The sequence below is a fragment of the Alosa sapidissima genome, chromosome 23 (assembly GCF_018492685.1).
Source record: "Alosa sapidissima isolate fAloSap1 chromosome 23, fAloSap1.pri, whole genome shotgun sequence".
NCBI classification, from domain to species: domain Eukaryota; kingdom Metazoa; phylum Chordata; class Actinopteri; order Clupeiformes; family Clupeidae; genus Alosa; species Alosa sapidissima.
The window spans coordinates 15,561,612-15,582,744 of NC_055979.1; the positions used below are offsets into that span (position 1 = coordinate 15,561,612).

The 21,133-nt window shown below is 44.6% G+C and overlaps 1 protein-coding gene across 1 annotated transcript in view; it reads left to right on the top strand.

Moving 5' to 3' along the window:
• Positions 1–21,133, top strand: part of kcnh7 (potassium channel, voltage gated eag related subfamily H, member 7) — a 94,814-nt gene that overhangs the window by 61,572 nt on the left and 12,109 nt on the right. Inside the window, exons 9-12 of the mRNA XM_042080989.1 lie at positions 2,076–2,475; positions 7,398–7,597; positions 11,394–11,646; positions 20,396–20,601. Coding sequence (XP_041936923.1) covers positions 2,076–2,475; positions 7,398–7,597; positions 11,394–11,646; positions 20,396–20,601 — 1,059 coding nt within the window. The remainder of the gene's footprint in view (positions 1–2,075; positions 2,476–7,397; positions 7,598–11,393; positions 11,647–20,395; positions 20,602–21,133) is intronic.

Consider the following 21,133-nt stretch of genomic DNA (forward strand, 5'->3'; position numbering starts at 1 on the left):
AACACTGATAGACATCTTCATTTGTCGACCAGCGGAATTTTTCACACATCATTTCAACTGCTGAAAAGTAAACCTAGGGGTCTTAACTTAGAAAGTGAAATGTCAGGCCATGAGCAAACTTCTCATGCATGAACTAGCAACATCATGTGACATTAGACAGCTTTTAACTGACCCACTGGTGTGTGTACTGTACAGTGTACTTAGGCTCTTTCTCAGAGTATTGCATTATGCATACTTATGAAGCAAGCCTTAATTAGACTTTAGACTTGCACTTTGCCCAGCAATGAATGAATTGAAGGTTAACCCATGTATTTACTTACCCTGAAATGCTCATTTGTCGCCAGAAACACAAATCATCTCTTCTCCACTTTCCTCCTCCTGCCACGCTGCCAACTGAGCCTCAAAGAATGACGCATTTGGCCTCCACAGGACTGTGGTTAAAGGAGGCTGTGGTGGTGTGTGTTTGTGTGTGTGTGTGTGTGTGTGTGCGTGTGTGTGCTAAAGTGCTATGGTAACACAAGCCAGTGTCAGTGCTGTTGGATGGGTGAAATCACAATCTCCTTCCACTGCTTATCAGTCTCAGATTACACTGGAACCAACCCTCATTCACTGGCTCATTTATTTAGTTTATGACTCATTTATGGGAGGGGGATGTGCATGTTTGACCTTGGGTTCAGCTCACCTGACCTCTAGCTAACAGCAGGGCTCCAAATATCAACCACCGAGTTATGATACTCCAACATGTAGCCACACACACACACACGCACGCACACACACACACACACACACAGACACACACACACACACACACACACACACACACACACACACACACACACACACACACACACACGCACATTATAATCATCCTGAACTGGTGGAAAATGGTTAAAAATTGTACATACATTATCTGTTGCTAATGCTAAGGATTTGTGGCTGGTTGTTTGCGAGTCGTAGAGATCCCATGCTGTGTAAGGATTCTCCCATAGTCTTAGTGATGAATGGTTGAACCAGCCAGCACTAAACAGATCGATGAATCAATGGAGGAAACAGCTCTGTCCTAGGTGTCTGCCACAGGGCATGGTAGATGATTGGGAATATAGATAACTTCAGTGACCTGCAAAATAAGGACACAGACGTGTGCATACACACATAGACACAGACACACATGCACACACAAGCATTAACAAAAAGACACACACTCCCACACACAAACAGATATCAAAGGTCTGCATGAAGTAAATTCAAGTGAATTTGTCCACACTCATAAATCATGCAGTGTAGCTTAGAACAGTGAAAAGTTAACTGTCAGCTACTTTGCCAATCATCTATTAAAAGTGATGGTGTGTGTAGGTGTCTACTTTTCTTGTTGCACTGGGAAATATGGTCTTAATTGAGGTTAACTCTGTATGGTATGTGCCTATGTATCCATCCATGCTTAATTGAGGTTAATGCTTATGTATGCATGTGCATGCATGCGTGTGTGTGTGTGTGTGTGTGTGTGTGTGTGTGTGTGTGTGTGTGTGTGTGTGTGCGTGCGTGCGTGCGTGCGTGCGTGCGTGCGTGCGTGCGTGCGTGTGCGTGTGCGTGTGTGTGTGTGTGTAATAGGCTTTAATGAGAGGTGTAATTTCCCATGGGGAATCCTTTAGGTTTGTAGCTGGAAGCCTCTCATTGATGATGTTTGATGTTTGCATACTTGGATCCTCCATTAAACTTTGAGTAATCTCAGAGCACCAAGTGTTTACTCACATGTGTGTGTGTTTGTGTGTGTGTGTGTGTGTGTGTGTGTGTGTGTGTGTGTGTGTGTGTGTGTGTGTGTGTTTACATGGATGTACCATACATGTTTGTTTCTCTATAATAAGTGTTTTATATGTTGCTTGTTATGGTTCTGAACATTCCTCAAATATATCTACAAAAAGCCTGCAAAAAAATGTCTAGGTTATTTGGCAGCGCCATTTGTCAGTTGGAGTTGTCTGCGGAGTGATCATAACCAAAATATATGCTTTGTTTTTGCTCCTCAAGTCTTGACCTTTGATATTTGACCTTTGACCCCCTACCTCTCCCCCACCTTCCAGACCACCACCCTGATTGGCTTGCTGAAGACAGCGCGCCTGCTGCGTCTGGTGCGCGTGGCCCGCAAGCTTGACCGCTACTCGGAGTACGGCGCAGCCGTTCTTATGCTCCTCATGTGCATCTTCGCCCTCATTGCCCACTGGCTTGCCTGCATATGGTACGCCATCGGCAATGTGGAGCAGCCCTACCTGGAGCACAAGATCGGCTGGCTGGACAACCTGGGCCTGTCCATCGGCAAGATCTACAACTACAGCGACCCGGCCTCAGGGCCGTCCATCAAGGACAAGTATGTGACGGCACTCTACTTCACCTTCAGCAGCCTGACCAGCGTGGGCTTCGGCAACGTCTCGCCCAACACCAACTCAGAGAAGATCTTCTCCATCTGCGTCATGCTTATCGGCTGTGAGTTGGCTCACACCTACACGCACACACATGTATGTGCACACACACACGCACACACACACACACACACACACACACACATCCTCGGCCGACACACCAACTCTAAGAAGATCTTCTCCATCTGTGTCATGCTCTTTAGCTGTAAGTGGGTTCACACCTGCACACACATGCATGCACATTCACACACACACACACACACACACACACACACACACACACACACACACACACACACACACACACACACACGCACACACGCACATCCTCGAGCGACACACCAACTCTAAGAAGATCTTCTCCATCTGTGTCATGCTTATCAACTATGAGTGATGCTGATAGCAACAATACCCTTACAGAAACTTCAGGTTCCTGGCGATCAGTTGCCGAAAATTTGCACCAAGGTCATGTTTTCACATGCAAATTTGGTTTCTGGCAAACAGTTGTGGTTAACTTGTGTGAGCAATGTTGCAGCAAATTTGCAACAATGTCATATGTAAATTAGGTTTGTCACCAGAAGTTCACTGGAAGTGTGGTGGCAAAACACAGACAAACCTATTTGCCACTAGTAGCAAACTTGTCATTGTTGCAAGAAACATTTTGTTTTTGTAAGGTTAGCACATTGCATGTAGCCAATAAAGTGCTTTATCAAGGTACCCAAAATGCTTTACTCTGAGAAGGGTAATCCTCCTCAACCACCACTGATGTACAGCTTGAGGTTGAGAGAGAGGGAATCAGCATGTAGTCTCATATATACTGGCTTGTCACAGGTGTGTGATTCTGGTGTGTCATGATGATGTACAGCAGTTCGGTGTAAATTTGGGTTATGGCTTGTCACAGTGCCATGTAAGGGATAACATCCGCCGAGATGTCCCAATATACGGAATTGATGGACAAGGCGGAGGCAAAGAACTCCCCGACGTGTAGCATTTTGCCTGAAGAAGACCCAGCAGGGTCGAAACGTTGCATTAAATAATTGAGAGTCAAAAGCAGTGTTGCGGACATTATATTTTTTCAATTGAGTATAGTTTTCTTTTGTCCTGCACCTGCCAGAAGGTGGGATGTGCGCACAATAACTGAGTTCATTAATTATCCTGTTATCACGTTTATCCCCTGGTTGCCGCTATGTATATAGGCATAGAGGCTGGAATTGGTGTACATGTCACAAATCTGGGTTGTTACAGTCTTGTTATGATTTGAGCAGTCCTTTAAAATGGCCATAGACTGATTTTAAGAGGAAATTAAGCATTGTCAGGACTGTCTCCCATTTCCAGTTAGATGTGGACCCCTGAGATTTCGTGTCTTGTTACTGTTGAAGTTCTTTAAATTGAACTCACTCTGGAGTGACCTTTGACAGTTGAAAACCCATTCAACCATCTTGTAGAGTAAATGTACATCAGCTGCAGCTAAAAATGTCTCCAGAGAGACTGGACGGAATTTTGAGCTGACTCATCTCAGCCAATGAAAAAGTTGATCAGTGGCAGGAAGCATTTTTGCAGCTGCATTGAAAATGGAGTTACAGTATATTTCTGAGACGGAAGCATGGGGGCAGTCCCTGTGGTTTCAGAAACTACTGATTTAATAAGGCACAGAGAGGAAACTGAAGAGGTCAGCCAAGGATGAGAGTTAGCTGCCCCCCGCTAGCAGCTAACACTGTGGGCGAGGGGGGTCGTTAGTGTCACCGTCTGGCGAGCAGTTGGCCCAGGCTCAATTCCAGAACATTCTAAGCCCAAGTCGCTTTGCATGAAAGCATCTGCTAAATACCATTTTCTTTACCTTAGCGCTGCGACTTTACTAGCCAAATCCTTTTATGTAGCATAAGCTAAAAGCACACTGCCTACTACCTGCTCTTTGTTACCTCACTGTTTAATGGCAGATGAGACATGTATGTATCCTACCATTTAAGAGTCTTATTCTTAAATAGATTGCTACCTGTTCTGATGCATACATTATAATGTCTTCCCCAGAACAGGATATAAAATGTTTCTATCCCAGTTTAGCATTAAATCCCTTCTAGAGTCAGTTGATTGTAACCGTCATCACGTCATGCCTGTGAATGCAGAGATAGCATCTTAATGTGACTTCAAGTCTGATCCTCCTGCTGAGAGACAGCGCGAGTGGAGAATATGAGAGCAGATGAGAGAAAGCAGCTGCTTTTGGCGGGATTGTCAGATGTATGAACTCAGAGATGGGATCTTATAGTGGCATCCTACTGTCTTCGTGACTCAGAGCCCACACTGAGCCCTGAGATGTGGGAATGAGCTGCCTGGTTGAATTTCTGATTATATGATGCAGTTTTTAGACGTCAGTTAAAGGAATTATCCGGAGTAAAATGCACTTTAGATCAATTTACGGATGATTGGGAGTACATACGTTGAGTTGACATCAAAATCATGTCATTCGAATGTGTTTTGAGAAAGTTCGATTTTACCGTTTTTAGTCAAAACTCGTTAGCCTGTTAGTGACCAGGGCATGTCATTTCGCCGCTACAAAACGCTATTTTTATACCTCTTCTACAGTTCCAAACAACATTACACTTACGTGGTAGTGAGTAGAGGGTCCCTAAAGCCAAACCGAACAATCCCGAGGTCTTTATGTGGTCGTATAAAGAGTCCAGAATGAATTTCATCAAGCCAGTACCTTTCCGGAAATGTTGCTGCTGCAGCTGGCATTTTTAGGGGAAAGTCCGTAAGAGTCGATTGCCGAGTCTGGAGTAACACGCTCTGGAAATTCACAATTTCGTCGCGTTTTTTTTTTTTTTTTTTTAAAACATAGTCCAGTATTTCTTTCGAAATTGAAATGAAGTTGTATGCAACAGCAAACCCTAGCTTACTAACAGGTTGGAATTTTGAAATGTCACGTGACGTGATGTCGTGCAACAACGTGATGCAATCGACTCCTACAGACTTTCCCCTAAAGATGCTAGGGTATGTACAGTACTCCCAATCATCCGTAAATTGATTTAAAGTGCATTTTACTCCGGATAATTCCTTTAACTTTAGATATTTGTACACCAGTAGCTCTAGTTTTTTTTTGTTGGAGCCGTACTACAGTTGTATATCAATTAGCTAAATTCATTGTGCAGTGTAAATAAATTGTCACGTTGTGTGATGCCCACGTCGCCCCCTTGAATGTGCATTAACTTCTGCTACCCGTAAAGCCATGTCGTTCATTTCCCCTTACTTACCCAGGCATTTTGCTTCTGTAGCCTATTGTCAAAAATGATTAGCACACTCAACATGACCTAGTCACTTAATCTTGTTGCTATGTCAACATATTTAGAGTTTACAAGTTTACAAAATCCCTGTGCACTGGCCGTTTTTGGATCCCAGGTGCTGGTGTTACGCAGGAATATCATACTTCAAAAGTAAAGATCATCACCACTGGAATAACATGTTTTGACCTCAGCTTCTTCAGGTTCGTACTTTCACAAAACTTTACTTAATCAAAGCAATTAGATGACTAAGATTTGATTGAGTTATGTTGAGTTTGCTAATCTTTAGGTTGGTAAGTGGTGCTCAAATGGGCCTTTGAATATCAACCATACCATTTGCACTCACGTCAGCAACAACTCCCGCTCTATTTTTCTATTTCTTCATGCACAGACTAGGACTGGAGGTACTGTACACATGAATGTTCAGCGCTGGCACAGCCTCGTGCGCTCTCTGATGCTGCTCAAGAGAGGGCCAGTAACCAACCGAGAACAGTACAAGAGGAGCGTGAGGCCAAGAGCAAACCCTTTTCCGTGGTTTATACGGACTCCTGGGGAGTGTGGGAGACTTACGATACAGCATGTCAAAATGTATCTTCCTCCCGGTGTGTCTGCACCATGTGCATGCTTCACCAAACCTTCGTGAAATGGAACAAGAAGCAACGCAGCTGAAGCATTTAGTCATCATAAATATTACAAGAACGAGCCCCTTGTGGTTCACGCAGACAAGAACTCAAAACAGAGGAGAACAGGAAACAGTCACTTTTTTTGTTCTGAAGTTCTGAAACGTTGTTGTATCTTTTTATAGACGTAAATCTAGTAAAAAAGGAGAAATGGTTACATTTCTTACAAAGTTACATTAAAAATAAGAGAAAACATTCAGATTAATGGAGGTATGGAAAAAAGTTAATAAAATAAGTTATAAAACAGTGGACTCATATAAAATCAGTAATTATTTCAATACAGTGTTATGATCAAGGAACTATGTACTGTATTGTTAGTGGGCCAAACCATAACTGCGTACGGTAACATTATAGACTTAAGTAGACTGCACTAATTTGTTAATAACGAATAAGTGCACAGTATAGTACCTTAGGCTACCAAGAATGAAGTATAACCCAGAAAACAAACAAAACAGAAGGCCTCCATCAGGGACTTGGGTTTTCAGCAGGGAGCATTATTTCAGACTACAAGATTCATGGCTTCCAGTCATAAACACCACTTTTCTTGCACTCCCTCTCTCCTCTCCCTCTTCCAAATCCTATCCACTCCTTCTCTCCTCTCCTCCTCTTCACCCTCTCCCCTCTTCCAATCCTATCCCCCTCCCTTTCTCGTCTCGTCTCTTCCTCCCCTCCCTCCTCTTCATCATCTCTCCATCTTTCATCTCCTCTTCCTCTTCCAATCCTTTTCTCCTTCTCTCTCCTATCTTATCCTTCATTCTCCTCCTCTCCTCTCTACTCCTTTCTCTCCTTCTCCTCTCCATCCCAATCTCCTCCCTTCTCTCCTCTTTTCTCTCCTCCTCTCACTCCCCCTTTCCTCCCCTATTCTCTCCTCTTTTCTCTCCTGTAATATCTGCTTTCTTTTTTTCCCTCCTCTCCTTTTACCGTCCCCTTCACATCTCCTCCATTCCCCTTTCTCATCCCTCCCTTTGTTTCTCCTCTTTCTCTCCCCCTCTCTCTCTCTCTCTCTCTCTCTCCCCCACCTCCTCCCGCAGCACTCATGTACGCCAGCATCTTTGGGAACGTGTCGGCGATCATCCAGCGGCTCTACTCCGGCACGGCGCGCTACCACCTGCAGATGCTGCGCGTCAAGGAGTTCATCCGCTTCCACCAGATCCCCAACCCGCTGCGCCAGAGGCTGGAGGAGTACTTCCAGCACGCCTGGACCTACACTAACGGCATCGACATGAACATGGTGTGTGTGTGTGTGTGTGTGTGTGTGTGTGTGTTTGAGTGTGTGTGTGTGAGAGAGAGTGTCTGTGTGTGTGTGTGAGAGAGGATGTGTACATATGTGTGTGTGTGTGTGTGTGTGTGTGTGTGTGTGTGTGTGTGTGAGAGAGAGAGAGCCAGTGCACAAGCCTGTTGCCTTCAGCAAAATCCGCTGTGATGGTCATTCATAATTTCCCATGATGCTTTTTGGGCCAGCATGCATTGGGCTTGGTGCTAGCTCCATATTAGCTTGCATGGCAGTGGTGTGAATGAGCTTTGAACTGACTTCACAGAAGTCAGATATGATGCAAGAGAATGCACACCAAACCTGTTAAATAATATCCTGTAAACATTTTCTGAAAAAAACTGATGATTACTTCCTCCCTCTCTCTCTCCCTTGTTCACATCCATTTTTATATGTTCAATGTACTTGTCTTATTTGGAGAGATGTTCTTTTAAATTGCAATGTTTACAGTTTTGCACTCTATAGGCTACAATGACATAGTGAGGCATTGTGTTTACTTGTTGGTAGTTAGCGATGATGACCTTGATGTATTGTATTTCTTCACAACCATAGACTCTTTAGCACCAGAACAGCCTTGTTTGTGAAACACATGATCATGGTCACTTGTGCTCATACAAAAACTTGTCTTTTCCATCTCTGCTTCATATCAAATGGACTGAATTCAACACTCTGGTAAGAGCAGGAGGTATTACCCTGTCTATGGTATACATATCTGTGAAACCTAAATGTCCCATACAGCCCCATATACTATTGTCTATGTCAGATTATATAAAGTGTATCCCACATGCAAAGATACAGTGTGTACCCCAGGCTCTCAAGCTGTTAGGACTTGTGATAATTAGTATGCAAAAGAGCTATGATTTGTCCCCTTTTGTCAAGGTCACTAGCACACAAGACATGCAAAGCACTTTGTAAACATGTCTGCACTTGGGGAAAGATCACGACAGTGTTTATGCAAACCTTTGCTAGGTCACAAAGAGGGCATGCTCCCATAACTCATAATGACATCATTTAAAACAATTTAGCATTTTTGTTTAAAACAGATGAATGAGTATGGGGGTTTTGTTGAGGTCTGTGCCCAAGCATTGACTTGGAGTAGATTTGCATGCCAGAGATAGATGATGAGCAGACTGCTTTAAGCTCTGACACACACACACACACACACACACACACACACACACACACACACTCAATTTTCCAGTGATTTGCATTTTGGCGGGCACGGGTGCAAACTTGTGTTTGCATGACATCTGTGTTTTCAAACATGCTGTGAGGATCGCTCACAGACTCTGACAGAGACAGAATTAAGCGTGCCAAGGTGAAGCGAGCGTGGCAAACAGACGCCTCCAGCCCCATTTCTCTCCCTCTCTCCCTCCATCTCTCTCTCTCTCTCTCTCTCTCTCTCTCCTTCCCTTTCAACTCCCTTGTTCTCACTCCTGTCTCTTACTCACTCTTTCTATCTCCTTTTCTCTGTTTCTCATTCTCCTTCTGCCTCAACCCCCCCCTCTCTCTCTATTTCTGTCTCTCACTATAAAACAGAGAGAGAGAGAGAGAGAGAGAGCGAGGGAAGAGTGGCTATGCAATGTGCTGCTGGCACCTGCACTTGCCAAATGTTGTTAGACCTTTTCTTTCCAAATCTCCCTCTTTAACACCACCATTAAAAGCCCTCTCTTCAGCTGTCGCTCCCTACCCCACAAGGGAGTAGTTTTGTTCCCGCAGCAGGGTTGAATCCAGGTCAGCTGGTCCCTTCCCTCCTCTTTAACGGAAAAAAATGGCTACACACACCATGACTAATAAAATGTCTGCTGTGTATGAGGTAAGAAGAGAGCACAGCTGTCACTTTGATGGGTCTAAGTGCTCTAATGGGCAACACAGCACTTAATGCTAATACTGCAAGAGAGTCGGCAGAGTTGTAGTCATTAATACAGGTGGCATTGACCATCAAGTGACCGGTGGGACGTTCTGGTACTTTGCAGTTACCAATGTGGTCAATGACATCTTTGTAAATCAATGCATATTCAGTGTCTGTGTCAAATGTATTGCTTGTTGTTAAAAGTACTGGATCCTTCAAATATGGGGGCTGTTGCTGGGTTGTAGAGAAGCGCAGATCACACTCTTGTAAACGGAACGCTCTAGAAGTCAGCTCTCTTCTCAATTGAGTTTGTCAGTTTTGCATTTACAGTCTTTGCAACGATTTACACGTCTTGTGAGTGCTGGAGTGTGTAGTGTTGGCAGCGTTGTTGATTTTGATCAGAGTCACTCGCAGTGACAGACGCAACCAGAACAGTTATTTTAAATTCACTCTGCTGAAAGGGCTTGTTTTTCTTCTGGTAGACTCATCCCTCTTTTTGTCTTTTTATGGTTTTGTTTTATTTATTTATCTGTTCCTTTTTCTAAGCGTTTTCTTCTGTCAGATTTGCCAGGTAAGGTTTTTGTCCTCTTTTTTTACCCCTCTGTGAGTCTTTTTCCACAGTTAGATCTAAATGAGGCACATTAACGCCTGCTCTGTCTGACGCTTCAGTTCAGCAGGAGTTCTGTGGTCTCGTGCTAATTCTGCCTCTCACGCGCTAACTGCTTGGTGCAGTGGCTGTGAGAGAAGCTGTCATTAGACAGAAACTCTAATTCTAGAAGATTCTCTATTTATCCCTCTATTTCTCTCTTTCACTCTCTCTTTGCCTTTCTCACATTACTCTCACGTCTCCCTCCATCTCTCCTCTCTGTCTCCTATTCTCACATTCCCTCTCTCTCTCTCTCTCTCTCTCTCTCTCTCTCTCTCTGTTCTATTTCTGTCCATCTTTGCTTCTCATTTTCTCTCTCTATGAACTGACGAGGAGCTCAGGTGCTGTAGTGTAGAGGAGATCTGACTGTTCCTACCTGTCCTTGTTTGTGTGTTATAAGTGCAGATCTCATCCAGCATCTCCACAGATGGCTACTGGCTCTGGGATACACACGGCGCTACATCAGACTAAAGTCCGTCTGAGATCGGGCTGACATCTGGGCCGGAATAGGCATTGATAAATGGAGCAACTTTGGAGCAATTTTGCCAGGGAGTCACATGAACGGTTGATAGTGTTCTGATTGGAAGCTCATGATAAGTTGCCCAATTGGTTAAAGCTCTCAAGATTAAAATAAATGTTGCCCCAATATCAACAACAACGTGCATGGACAACATGTGCTCAGAAGACCTTGCTTGGCAACGCTGTTCAGCAGGTTGTCCTGTGTATCATATTCTTATGATGAGGCTGAGACCCGGTTGGCTCCTGGGCCGGACGAGGGCCAGTTCTAGGAAAGAGCCAGCTGTTGTGTGTGTTCTGGCTTCCTCCATCTCACCCATGACTCTTGAGGGAGTGTCTCGACATACTGAAGCTCTCAGGCATCTACTGTACAGAGCAAGCTTTGAAAATTAAAGGCAGAACACAAATGGCAATTGTACTCAATATTAATTTCTATATCTCACCCCTTTTTCTCTCTCTCTCTTTTGCTTGTTTACAAGCCTTTACCATCTTTAATCTGAAAAATAAGCACAGAAATTATGAATATAAATACACAACAAGAAATAGTCACTACAGCATGTTTTTTAAAGATATACTGTAGATGTACAGAAGAATCTGTGACTCTACTCCCCTCTCTCCTCCGAGGTTTTTAAACAGTTCTCTTCTCCCGTTCCATTGTGGTTCGTCATCCATTTCCCCTCCCTCCATCCCTCCCTCTCTCTCTCTCTCTCTCTCTCTGTGTCTCTCTGTCTTTCCTACTTCAGGTCCTGAAGGGCTTCCCTGAGTGTCTGCAGGCAGACATCTGTCTGCACCTGAACCAGACGTTGCTGCAGGACTGCAAGGCATTCCGCGGGGCCACCAAGGGCTGCCTGCGAGCGTTGGCCATGCGCTTCAAGACCACGCACGCGCCGCCCGGCGACACGCTTGTGCACTGCGGCGACGTGCTCACTGCCCTCTACTTCCTGTCGCGCGGATCCATCGAGATCCTCAAGGACGACGTGGTGGTGGCCATCTTGGGTGAGTGAACCAGAGGGGAGGTGGTAGCATAATGACTAAGTAGCTGGGCTAGCATGCAGTAGCCTGAAAAAGTTGTGGGTTCAATTTCCTGCTTCCACCGTTGTGCCCTTGAACATGGCACTTACAGTAACCTGACTTGCTCTGGGGTCAATGGCCCTTGTAATATAATTGACATATGTAATAATAAAATATTACAATAATAATATATTATTATTAATATTATAATTATAATATTATTTTTACTATTATAATATAATAGTAAAAATAAAAATGCTGCTAAATGAATAAATGTGTAAATGTATAGGAAAGGGGTGCTTGTTTGAATGGCTGTCCTAATGCGAGGGGCACGGGTAGTTTTGCTTATAGGAGTACATAAGAAAAAAGTTTACATTGACTAACATCATAGGTCAACTTCTCAACACAAATGCACACTTGCCTTATAAAACTACAAAAGTAAAGGACTTAAAGGGGAACTATTTCAACGTAATAAACCCGTTTAGAAATCATTTGGATGGTTAAATTACCTGTTCCGGTGAAAATGGTGACTTTCCCCGCTGCGCCTAGCGTCCCCAGGCGGAAAACCAACCTTGCAACATTGAGACTACCGTCCCGGAAAGAGAAGTGAGAAACAAGAAACTCGTTTTAAATCGTGTTTCTTACCTTGTAACATCCACATAGTTCTGCCAAACTTATGCTAACTGTTCGCTAGCTTGTAAACAAATCCATGTGCTTTATCGTTACCTTTTCCCACAGTTTGAAATAGCATAATGCGCAATTTCTCCAGCAGAGGGGGGGAATCCTGCCAAGTTTCCCTTTAAACTAGATTAATTACTTTGGAATAGTTTAGTTTGAAAGGTTGAACCAGTCGTTTTCAGGCAGAAGCTTGTTGTCTTGAGGGGACTCGCTGGTTGGAAATTGTCACAAATAGTTTGCAACAATACTTTATCATATAGGTCTACTATGATTTATCAGATACTACAATTATGGTTAAGTCCAGGTTCAAATTCATTGTGGGCTCTGTAAAGTGTCTTGAGCAAAATGCCATGTTATAAATCAAATTGAATTGAATTAAATGTTGTCAGTGACAAAGGAATGCTGGACAACAAATTGTCCTTGCAAATACTGTTCGTCCTTCTACAGTTGAATGCAAAAAAAAGCCTCTGGCTGTGTAAGAGGGAATGAGAGGTGGAGAGAATGGACGTGGTAGCGCGGATGAAACGACAGAAGTGTCAGGAGAGAAGTAAACACTAAAAAAAAACACTCTGTGAGGAGGCATTGTATTGTGGGGCCTGTCTGGTGTGAGGAGAGTTAATTAGGCATGTGGGTCCAGAGGGGGTTTCTCTTGAAAGAATAATTAGTCAAATTCACAGACAAATCATCGAGCTTTTAAAGCAGCAAGGCTCCCAATAACAGAAGGACCTTGAGCGGTTTTTGAGCAGGTACCAGCAGTTTCTGGATTCTAAATATTTAATCTACCGTCTTTTTTCTTCCTTCTTTGTGTGTGTGTGTGTGTGTATGTGTGTGTGTGTGTGTGTGTGTGTGTGTGTGCGTGTGTGTGTGTGTGTGTGTGACTTCCAAACTGCAAAGAGGAACTTGGCCCGGAACATTCTGTGCAAATGCCTGCCAGTATGAATAGTTATGAGGACAGTCTGTGGGGATGAGATGGCAGTTAGACTTAGACCACAAAGGCAAAAACTCACCCCTGGTCCAGAATCCCCCCCCACAAAAAAAGGGCAAAAACACACATCAGAACACAAACACACAACACACATGCTCATGTGCACAGACTCAAACACACACCCACACACACACACACACACACACACACACACACACACACACACACTCACACACTCATGTTCACACACACACACACACACACACACACACCTAAACACTTATACACATACACACAAATATAGATTTTCACACAATCACAGAATAGACATGTACTGTACACACACTGTCACATAAAAATACACATGGTCGCATATCCAGACCAGAGATATATACTTCTACAACCTCACATGCCACATACTCAAAGACATACACACACACACACACACACACACACACACACACACACACACACACACACACACACACACAGAGATGCAATGTGGCACTGCAGCAGGAAATCAGAGTCGTGGAATGAATGAGTGACAGAGAGCCTTGCCCTTTCGGATTAGCAGATATACATCTGTGTGTGCGCGTGTGTGTGTGTGTGTGTGCCTGTGTCTGTCTTTGTGTGCATCTGTCTATGTGTGAGAGAGAGAAACAGAGACAGATAGAGAGGAAGATAAAATAGAGCGTGTGTTCTCTATACTCACTATCAAGCAGTTATTCTCCTGAGTCTTGAGTGTATATGAAAATATGCAGCTCAACGGTGAATCCTTGTGTGTGTGTGTGTGTGTGTGTGTGTGTGTGTGTGTGTGTGTGTGTGTGTGTGTGTGTGTGTGTCTGTGCCATGTGCTTATGTGATTCTTTGTGTCTGTGCCGTGTGTTTCCATCATTGTTGTCAGAGTGAGATAAGGACACTGAGATAGGCAGAGAGTGTGTTTACCGCTTCAGAGAGCTTCTCATCAGAATACATAGACTGGGGTGTGTGTAATGTTTTTTTTTTACCAGTTTGTGTGTGTGTGTGTGTGTGTGTGTGTGTGTGTGTGTGCATCTGTGTGTGTAGGGGGTGGGGGTCAAATTAATTAAGAAAAAGAGGAGTGTGTGTGTGTGTGTGAGAGAGATGGGGGGGTGCACACGTCTGTGTGTGTGTGTGTGTGTGTGTGTGTGTGTGTGTGTGTGTGTGTGTGTGTGTGCGCGCATGTGTATGTGCACTCACATGTTCTGTAATGAGCTACTCTGCCCATAAGATACCAGCCTTCCTCCCTCCCTCTCCAAGAGTGGGCATAAGACAGGAGTAGCCTCATGCCAGCTTGCCCGTTAGCAGCAGTGTGTGGGTGTGTGTGTGCCAGGCGTGAGTGTGAGTTTGTGTGTGTGTGTGTGATGGGGCTGTCACTCAGTCTGAAACAAAGGCTTGACAGGCTTGTTTGACCAACTCTCCTCTCTCCTCTCATCTGCTCTCCTTCCCTTTCTTCCCCCTTTTCTTTCATGCTCTCTCCTCTCGCCTCCATTTTCTATACTCTTTCTCTCCTGCTTTATCTTTCTCCTTTTCTTTTTTCTCCCCTCCTTTTTTATCTTTTGTTTTAGTCTCATGCCATCTCCTCCCTCTCTTAATTTTACTTTCCTCTCTTTTGGCTCCTCTCCTCTCCTCCTTAATGCTCTTTCCCTCCCTCCTCTCCTCCCCTCCCTCCTGCCCTCTTCCCTCTCTTCCTCCTGCTCTTTCCCTCTCTCATCTCCTCCCTCCTGCTCTTTCCCTCTCTCCTCTCCTCCCTCCTGCCCTCTTCCCTCTCTCCTCTCCTCCCTCCTCCCTCCTGCCCTCTTCCCTCTCTTCCTCCTGCTCTTTCCCTCTCTCCTCTCCTCCCTAATGCTCTTTCCCTCTCTCCTCTCCTCCCTCCTCACCTCTTCTCTCTCCCCTCTCATCTCTTCCTCCTGCTCTCTTCCCCCTCCCCTCTCCTCTCTTCCTCATGCTCTCTTCCTCCTGCTCTCTTCCCCCTCTCCTCTCCTCCCTCCTGCCCTCTTCTCTCTCCCCTCTCATCTCTTCCTCATGCTCTTTTCCCCCTCTCCTCTCCTCTCCTCCTGTCCTGTGTGTAGTCAGCAGGGTGTTTTCCTCTCCTCTCTGTGTCCTTGAGCAGACACCCTGATGGGGTCTCCCCCTCCTCCGCCCCCCCCCCCCCCCCCCCCCCCCCCCCAACCACACACACACACACACACACAAACACACACACACGCTGCAGGGACAAGAAGATGCACTACCCCACTGATAAAAGGGACTTCTGAAACATAAGCTCTAAATAGGATAGAGGGGACAAATTGGGATTTAGTGTGTGTTTATGTGTGTGTGGTAGATGTGTATGGTAGATGTGTGTTTCTGTGTGAATGTTTTCCACATGTCTGTGTCTGTGTTTGGATGAAGGTTGATAGTTGTGTAGTAGGGTGTGTGTGTGTGTGTGTGTGTGTGTGTGTGTGTGTGTGTGTGTGTGTGTGTGTGTGTGTGTGTGTGTGTGTGTGTGTGTGTGTGTGTGAGAGAGAGAGAGAGAGAGAGAGAGTCTGTGTGCAGGTGTAATGCTGCTGTGCCTGTATGATTGCTGTGTGTGTGTGTGTGTGTGTGTGTGTGTGTGTGTGTGTGTGTGTGTGTGTGTGTGTGTGTGTGTCAATAGTTTATATGTGTGTGTTAGTTTATGTGTGTCTTAGCACATTCTTCTTCTGCTGTCTCCTTCATAAAGTCCTCGTTGCCACTGTGCTCTGTGCTGCACCACTGAAGAGCTTTTTATAGACGACAGGAGAGGAGGAGGACGAGGAGGTGGAGGTGGAGAGAAGAGAAAGAGAGAGAAAGAGAGAGAGAGAGAGAGAGAGAGAGAGAAAGAAAGAGATAGAGAGAGAGAGAGAGCAAATGGAGTGTGAAACAGAAGACAATAAGAAAGTGAAACAGAGAGGGAAAGAGAGACCAAAATAGAGGACCAGGAAAAATAAAACCGGGATAGAGATACAGAGAGAGAGAGAGAGAGAGAGAGAGAGTTGGAAGGTAAAAACAGTAGAAAGATTCAAAAGGGTGGTGTCATATATACAGGAGTTAGAGAAACTAGAGAAAGAGGACAGAGAAGAGATGGAGGGGTAGAGAGAAAGAGAGGAGAAGAGGAGAGGCGGGGAGAATAGAGGTGAAGAGGAGAGGTAGAGAGAAAGAGAGGAGAAGAGGAGAGCCAGGGAGAAGAGAGGAGAGATTACTTACAGTACAGTGAAACGGACAGTGGTGTATTTTTCACTTTTCACAGAGTGAAGGGCAAAGACGAACAGAATGTTAAATCTCTCTTAGAAAGGGCTTTGTGATATGTGTGGATCTGTTGGAATGATCATTAAAAACAAATGACTATTAGAATGAGTTTTAGTTAGAAAAACTCTGCTTCCGAGATACACTTCTTTCTTTCTCTTTTGTAATTTGTAAAACACTATTGTTGTCTTTGATTGTGTGTGTGTGTGTGTGTGTGTGTGTGTGTGTGTGTGTGTGTGTGTGTGTGTGTGTGTGTGTGTGTGTGTGTGTCCTGTCTTCAGTTGAAAGGTTATCTGCAGTAGTTCCATAAGTCTTTGGGGATTTGGGGATAGAGATGTGCAAAGACTTATAGACCCTTTCAACAACAAAAACAAAAACAATGCTTGAACGTTCTATTTGGGCCCCAATCTACTTCCTCTGCATTAAGATAACATATGGAATGTTGAAAAGGAAGTCTTGTGGGGCCAACTATGATGCTGATAATGGAACTCTCTTGAAAGGGTCCATATGTACATGTAGACTGGCATACACTCTTAAACGAATGTGTTGTCCCTATCTGGACACAGAGATGTGTTAAAAAAACAACGCAAGTTGTGTTATTTTCAACACATATTGTGTAACAAATAAAAAAAAAAAAAAAGGAAACAATATAAACTGTGTTGTCCCTATCTGAACACAAAAATGTGTTAAAAACAAAAGTTGTTTTCAACACATTCGTTTTAAGAGTATACATATACAAAATCATATACAAGATCATACAAATTCTTCCGATATATACTGTGTGTCAAATAGGACTTTTTGCCAGTACTCCTCCTGCAGCAGTCCTCCTCTCTACACCTGTTTCTCCATTCACCATAAAGGGAAGCCTGTGCTGAATCAAGCCCTCACACACTGATGGAGCCTACTATAAGGTGGAACTGCATGGGAACACTGGAATTCAGTACCATGGACAAGTCCAGTGTAAAATGGCGGAGGAATGGGAGATTTGTCCCCCACTGTCCTCATGTAATGACGGCAGAGATAATTGTATGAAACAGCGTCCAGGGTCAGGAGACAGCTGGGCTATCCTCCTTTATATCCATTAGTGTGTGTGTGTGTGTGTGTGTGTGTGTGTGTGTGTGTGTGTGTGTGTGTGTGTGTGTGTGTGTGTGTGTGTAGGAGACAGAGAAGGATGCCATGCATGTGCAGATAAACCATTCATTACCATCCCCCTAATGGCCATTCTGGGGGTCTGTGATGGAATGCCCCCAGTGTCAGTATGCACTCTGTCCATCTCTCTCTTTTTCTCTTTGCATCCCTTGCTCTTCATCTCTCTCTCCATCTCTCTCTCTCTCTCTCTTTCTCTCTCTCTCTCTCTCTCTCTCTCTCTCTCTCTCTCTCTCTCTCTCTCTCTCTCTCTACCCCCCTCTCACTCCCTATCCTGGTGCCTCTCCATCTCGTTCTCCATTGCTTTAGCCAGATCTCTACATCTCGTATCTTTTCCCTCTCTCTTTCTCTCTGTCCATCTCCCTCCCTCTTTTTCCATCTCTCTCTCTCTCTCTCTGTGTTTCGCTTATCTCTCAATCTCTCTCTCTCTCTCTCTCTGCTTATCGGCACATCTGCAAGTAATGAGTGTTGGTGTCCCTCGGCGGGCAGGTGAACCAGGCTAAGCCTCCCATAATCAGCCCATTTGTCACCCGCGGCAACAGGCTGTGGACCCTCCTTCGGCACAATAGGGTCAGGAGAAGAAGGAGGGAGGGAAGGAGAGAGAGAGAGAGAGAAAGAGTGATGCAGAGACAGAGAGAAAAAAGAGACCATGAAGGCAAGGGGAAAGAATATGAGGACAGCACTTTTGTTTTGGTGGCAACTCAGCAAAATTACCCGGAGAATTTTGGAGGAAGAGAAAGTTTAAGAAACAGCTGACGACGATGCTTGCATTGCCGGTACCCTGTTGCCCAAGCGTATCACACACATGGGTATCTGTGTGTGTGTGTGTGTGTGTGTGTGTGTGTGTGTGTGTGTGTGTGTGTGTGTGTGTTTTTGTCTGTGTGTGACCTCTTTCCAAAACAGAAAAGCATTGCATCATCCCTGCCTTGCATCATGTCTGCAGTTATTTTTCATAAATGGGTATTTTGACATACCCTCTGTGTGTGTGTGTGTGTGTGTGTGTGTGTGTGTGTGTGTGTGTGTGTGTGTGTGTGTGTGTGTGTGTTCTCCTCCTGCTTAAGGAGCTAAGCCTCGAGGAAAATCTGAAAGCTGTTTTAAAATGAACCCCTCGCCGGTGTCTCTAACTCACACCCATCTTGGTGCCGGCCTGGGGCCACCATCGTCTGGCTGGAAGTTATATTTCTTTTAATTAGTATAATCTATCATCTGTCCAGCAAACTTTATGAAGCAGGGGGTGTTGAATATTACTTCCTTTCTGCCTCAGTACTTGTTTTATCCGCTATAAAACTAATCTAAATGTCTTGATAACATCATGTCATGGTCTTTGAGGGAGCTTGTTGAAATCATCTGTGCATACTTATTTCAATGATGTTCGTGTAATGTTTGCATTATATACGGTGTGTCAGTGTACCATTAATGTACTGTACGCAACCGTGACCTTTGAACTCTGACTGCTCACCTAGCATTAGCAGGACTCTGCTCCTTCTTCCTGAGAGCAAGCCTTCGGCTAACCAGGAAATGACCTCTCACCCTTCACCTTCACAGTAGCTGATTGGTTGATCATGATCAGCTGGCCTCTGATGATTAAAGTTCTAAAAAAAAGAGGATAGTGGCCAAACAACATCGCTCAGCAACATTTCGTAGCAACGTTGCTCAAAAAAGTTGCCATTTTGTGTGATTGCCTCTGGAAGCGGAGGCTGTGACATGTAGCCGTCCCTGGCTAGCAGGGCAGACACCCCCTCAGCTGCGTTGTGTTAGCCTCACATTACACACACAGATGGCAAGCCTCAGGAGGCGGCCGACTAAGAGAAACATCAGACGCCGCCCCGCACGGCTGCACTGACCCCCCCAGAAAAAGCATCGCCGCACTTCAGACGTGTGTGTGACTCACTCTGCCAAACAGACGAATAAATAAACAAAACAACCAAAAAAATAACAAATGTATTATTCTCTCTGTTTCGGTCTGTTTCACCTCATCTCTCTCCCACTCATGCTCTCTCTCTCTCTCTCTCTCTCTCTCTCTCTCTCTCTCTCTCTCTCTCTCTCTCTCTCTCTCTCATGTGCCGACCCAAATATATCCCGCCGCAATGGCAAGTGCCAGCTTGTCTCCCGTGCTAATTCTGCCAAGGTGTGAATCTGAGAACGAGAAATGAAGATAATTAAGATAGCGGAGTAGTTTCAGATGCAAGGCATGAAGCAAGAGAGCAGGAGGAGGAGGGATAAGCTGTTGTGTGTTTATGAGTTATGACTGGGCAATAGGAGAAGCTGTTGTGTGTCTATGAGTTATGACTGGACGATGGGAGAAGCTGTTTGGTTGAGGGCGTCGTTCTTTCCATGACCCCACTGTCTCAGACAGGCCCGAGACCTCTGCACTAGCACTACTGTTGTGTTATGTCAGTTGTGTTGAACGTTCTCTCTCTCTCTTTCTGTCTCTCTCACTCTCTCTTTCTCTTCCTCTTTTATTTAATTTAAGAACGTTTTTTGGGCATGAATGTTACAGTAGCATCATTGTCAAACCTCTCTCTCTCTCTTTAACTCTTTATTTTAGTATTTCTCCAACTTCTCCAACACTCCTTAACACACACAGTACCTCCATGTTTTTTCCACTCACTCTCTCTGCTCTCTTGTCGTTTGTGTGTGTGTGTGTGTGTGTGTGTGTGTGTGTGTGTGTGTGTGTGTGTGTGTGTGTGTGTGTGTGTGTGTGTGTGTGTGCCTCCTTAGGGAAAAACGACATCTTTGGGGAGATGATCCACCTGTATGCCAAGCCTGGCAAGGCCAATGCGGACGTGCGGGCGCTCAGCTACTGTGACCTGCACACCATCCAGCGCGAGGAGATCCTGGAAGTGCTGGACATGTACCCCGAGTTCGCCGACCACTTCCTGTCTAACCTGGAGTTGACCTTTAACCTAAGGGATGAGAACACCAAAGTGAGTGACCCTTGCTGGGCAAAGGTCTCATGAAAGCAGTTGATTTTTTGAAGCCGTTCAAAACATGAAACTCAGCATTGATGATGGATCAATAGTGCACACAGTATCAGGCTTTATATACTGTATGCTTACCGAAAACTAAACTACACGTAAATCCACTTACATTGGACTTTTTGTATTATGCAGAGCAGTGGAATGAGGTGAGATCAAATACACTGGAAGTCAATACAATGTCTCATCTTTGAAGCACTTACATAGCACTGTACATTGATCAAATTGGGTCATAGCAAACATAGTTTGCATGAGAAGAAAACTCAAACTGGTTTGTTGGAGAGTCAAGTACAAGAAGAGGACAGGGAATAGACATAGGCAGACACAATATATACAGCTCTCGTCGAAAAATTAAATTTTTCTGATGTCATCCTACGGTTGCTGAGTGACATTCAAATTAGTTGACGGTCATATTCAAAATTAAGAGACCACTGTAAATTTGAATGTGACTGTCAATTCCTTCAAATGTCACTCAGCAACC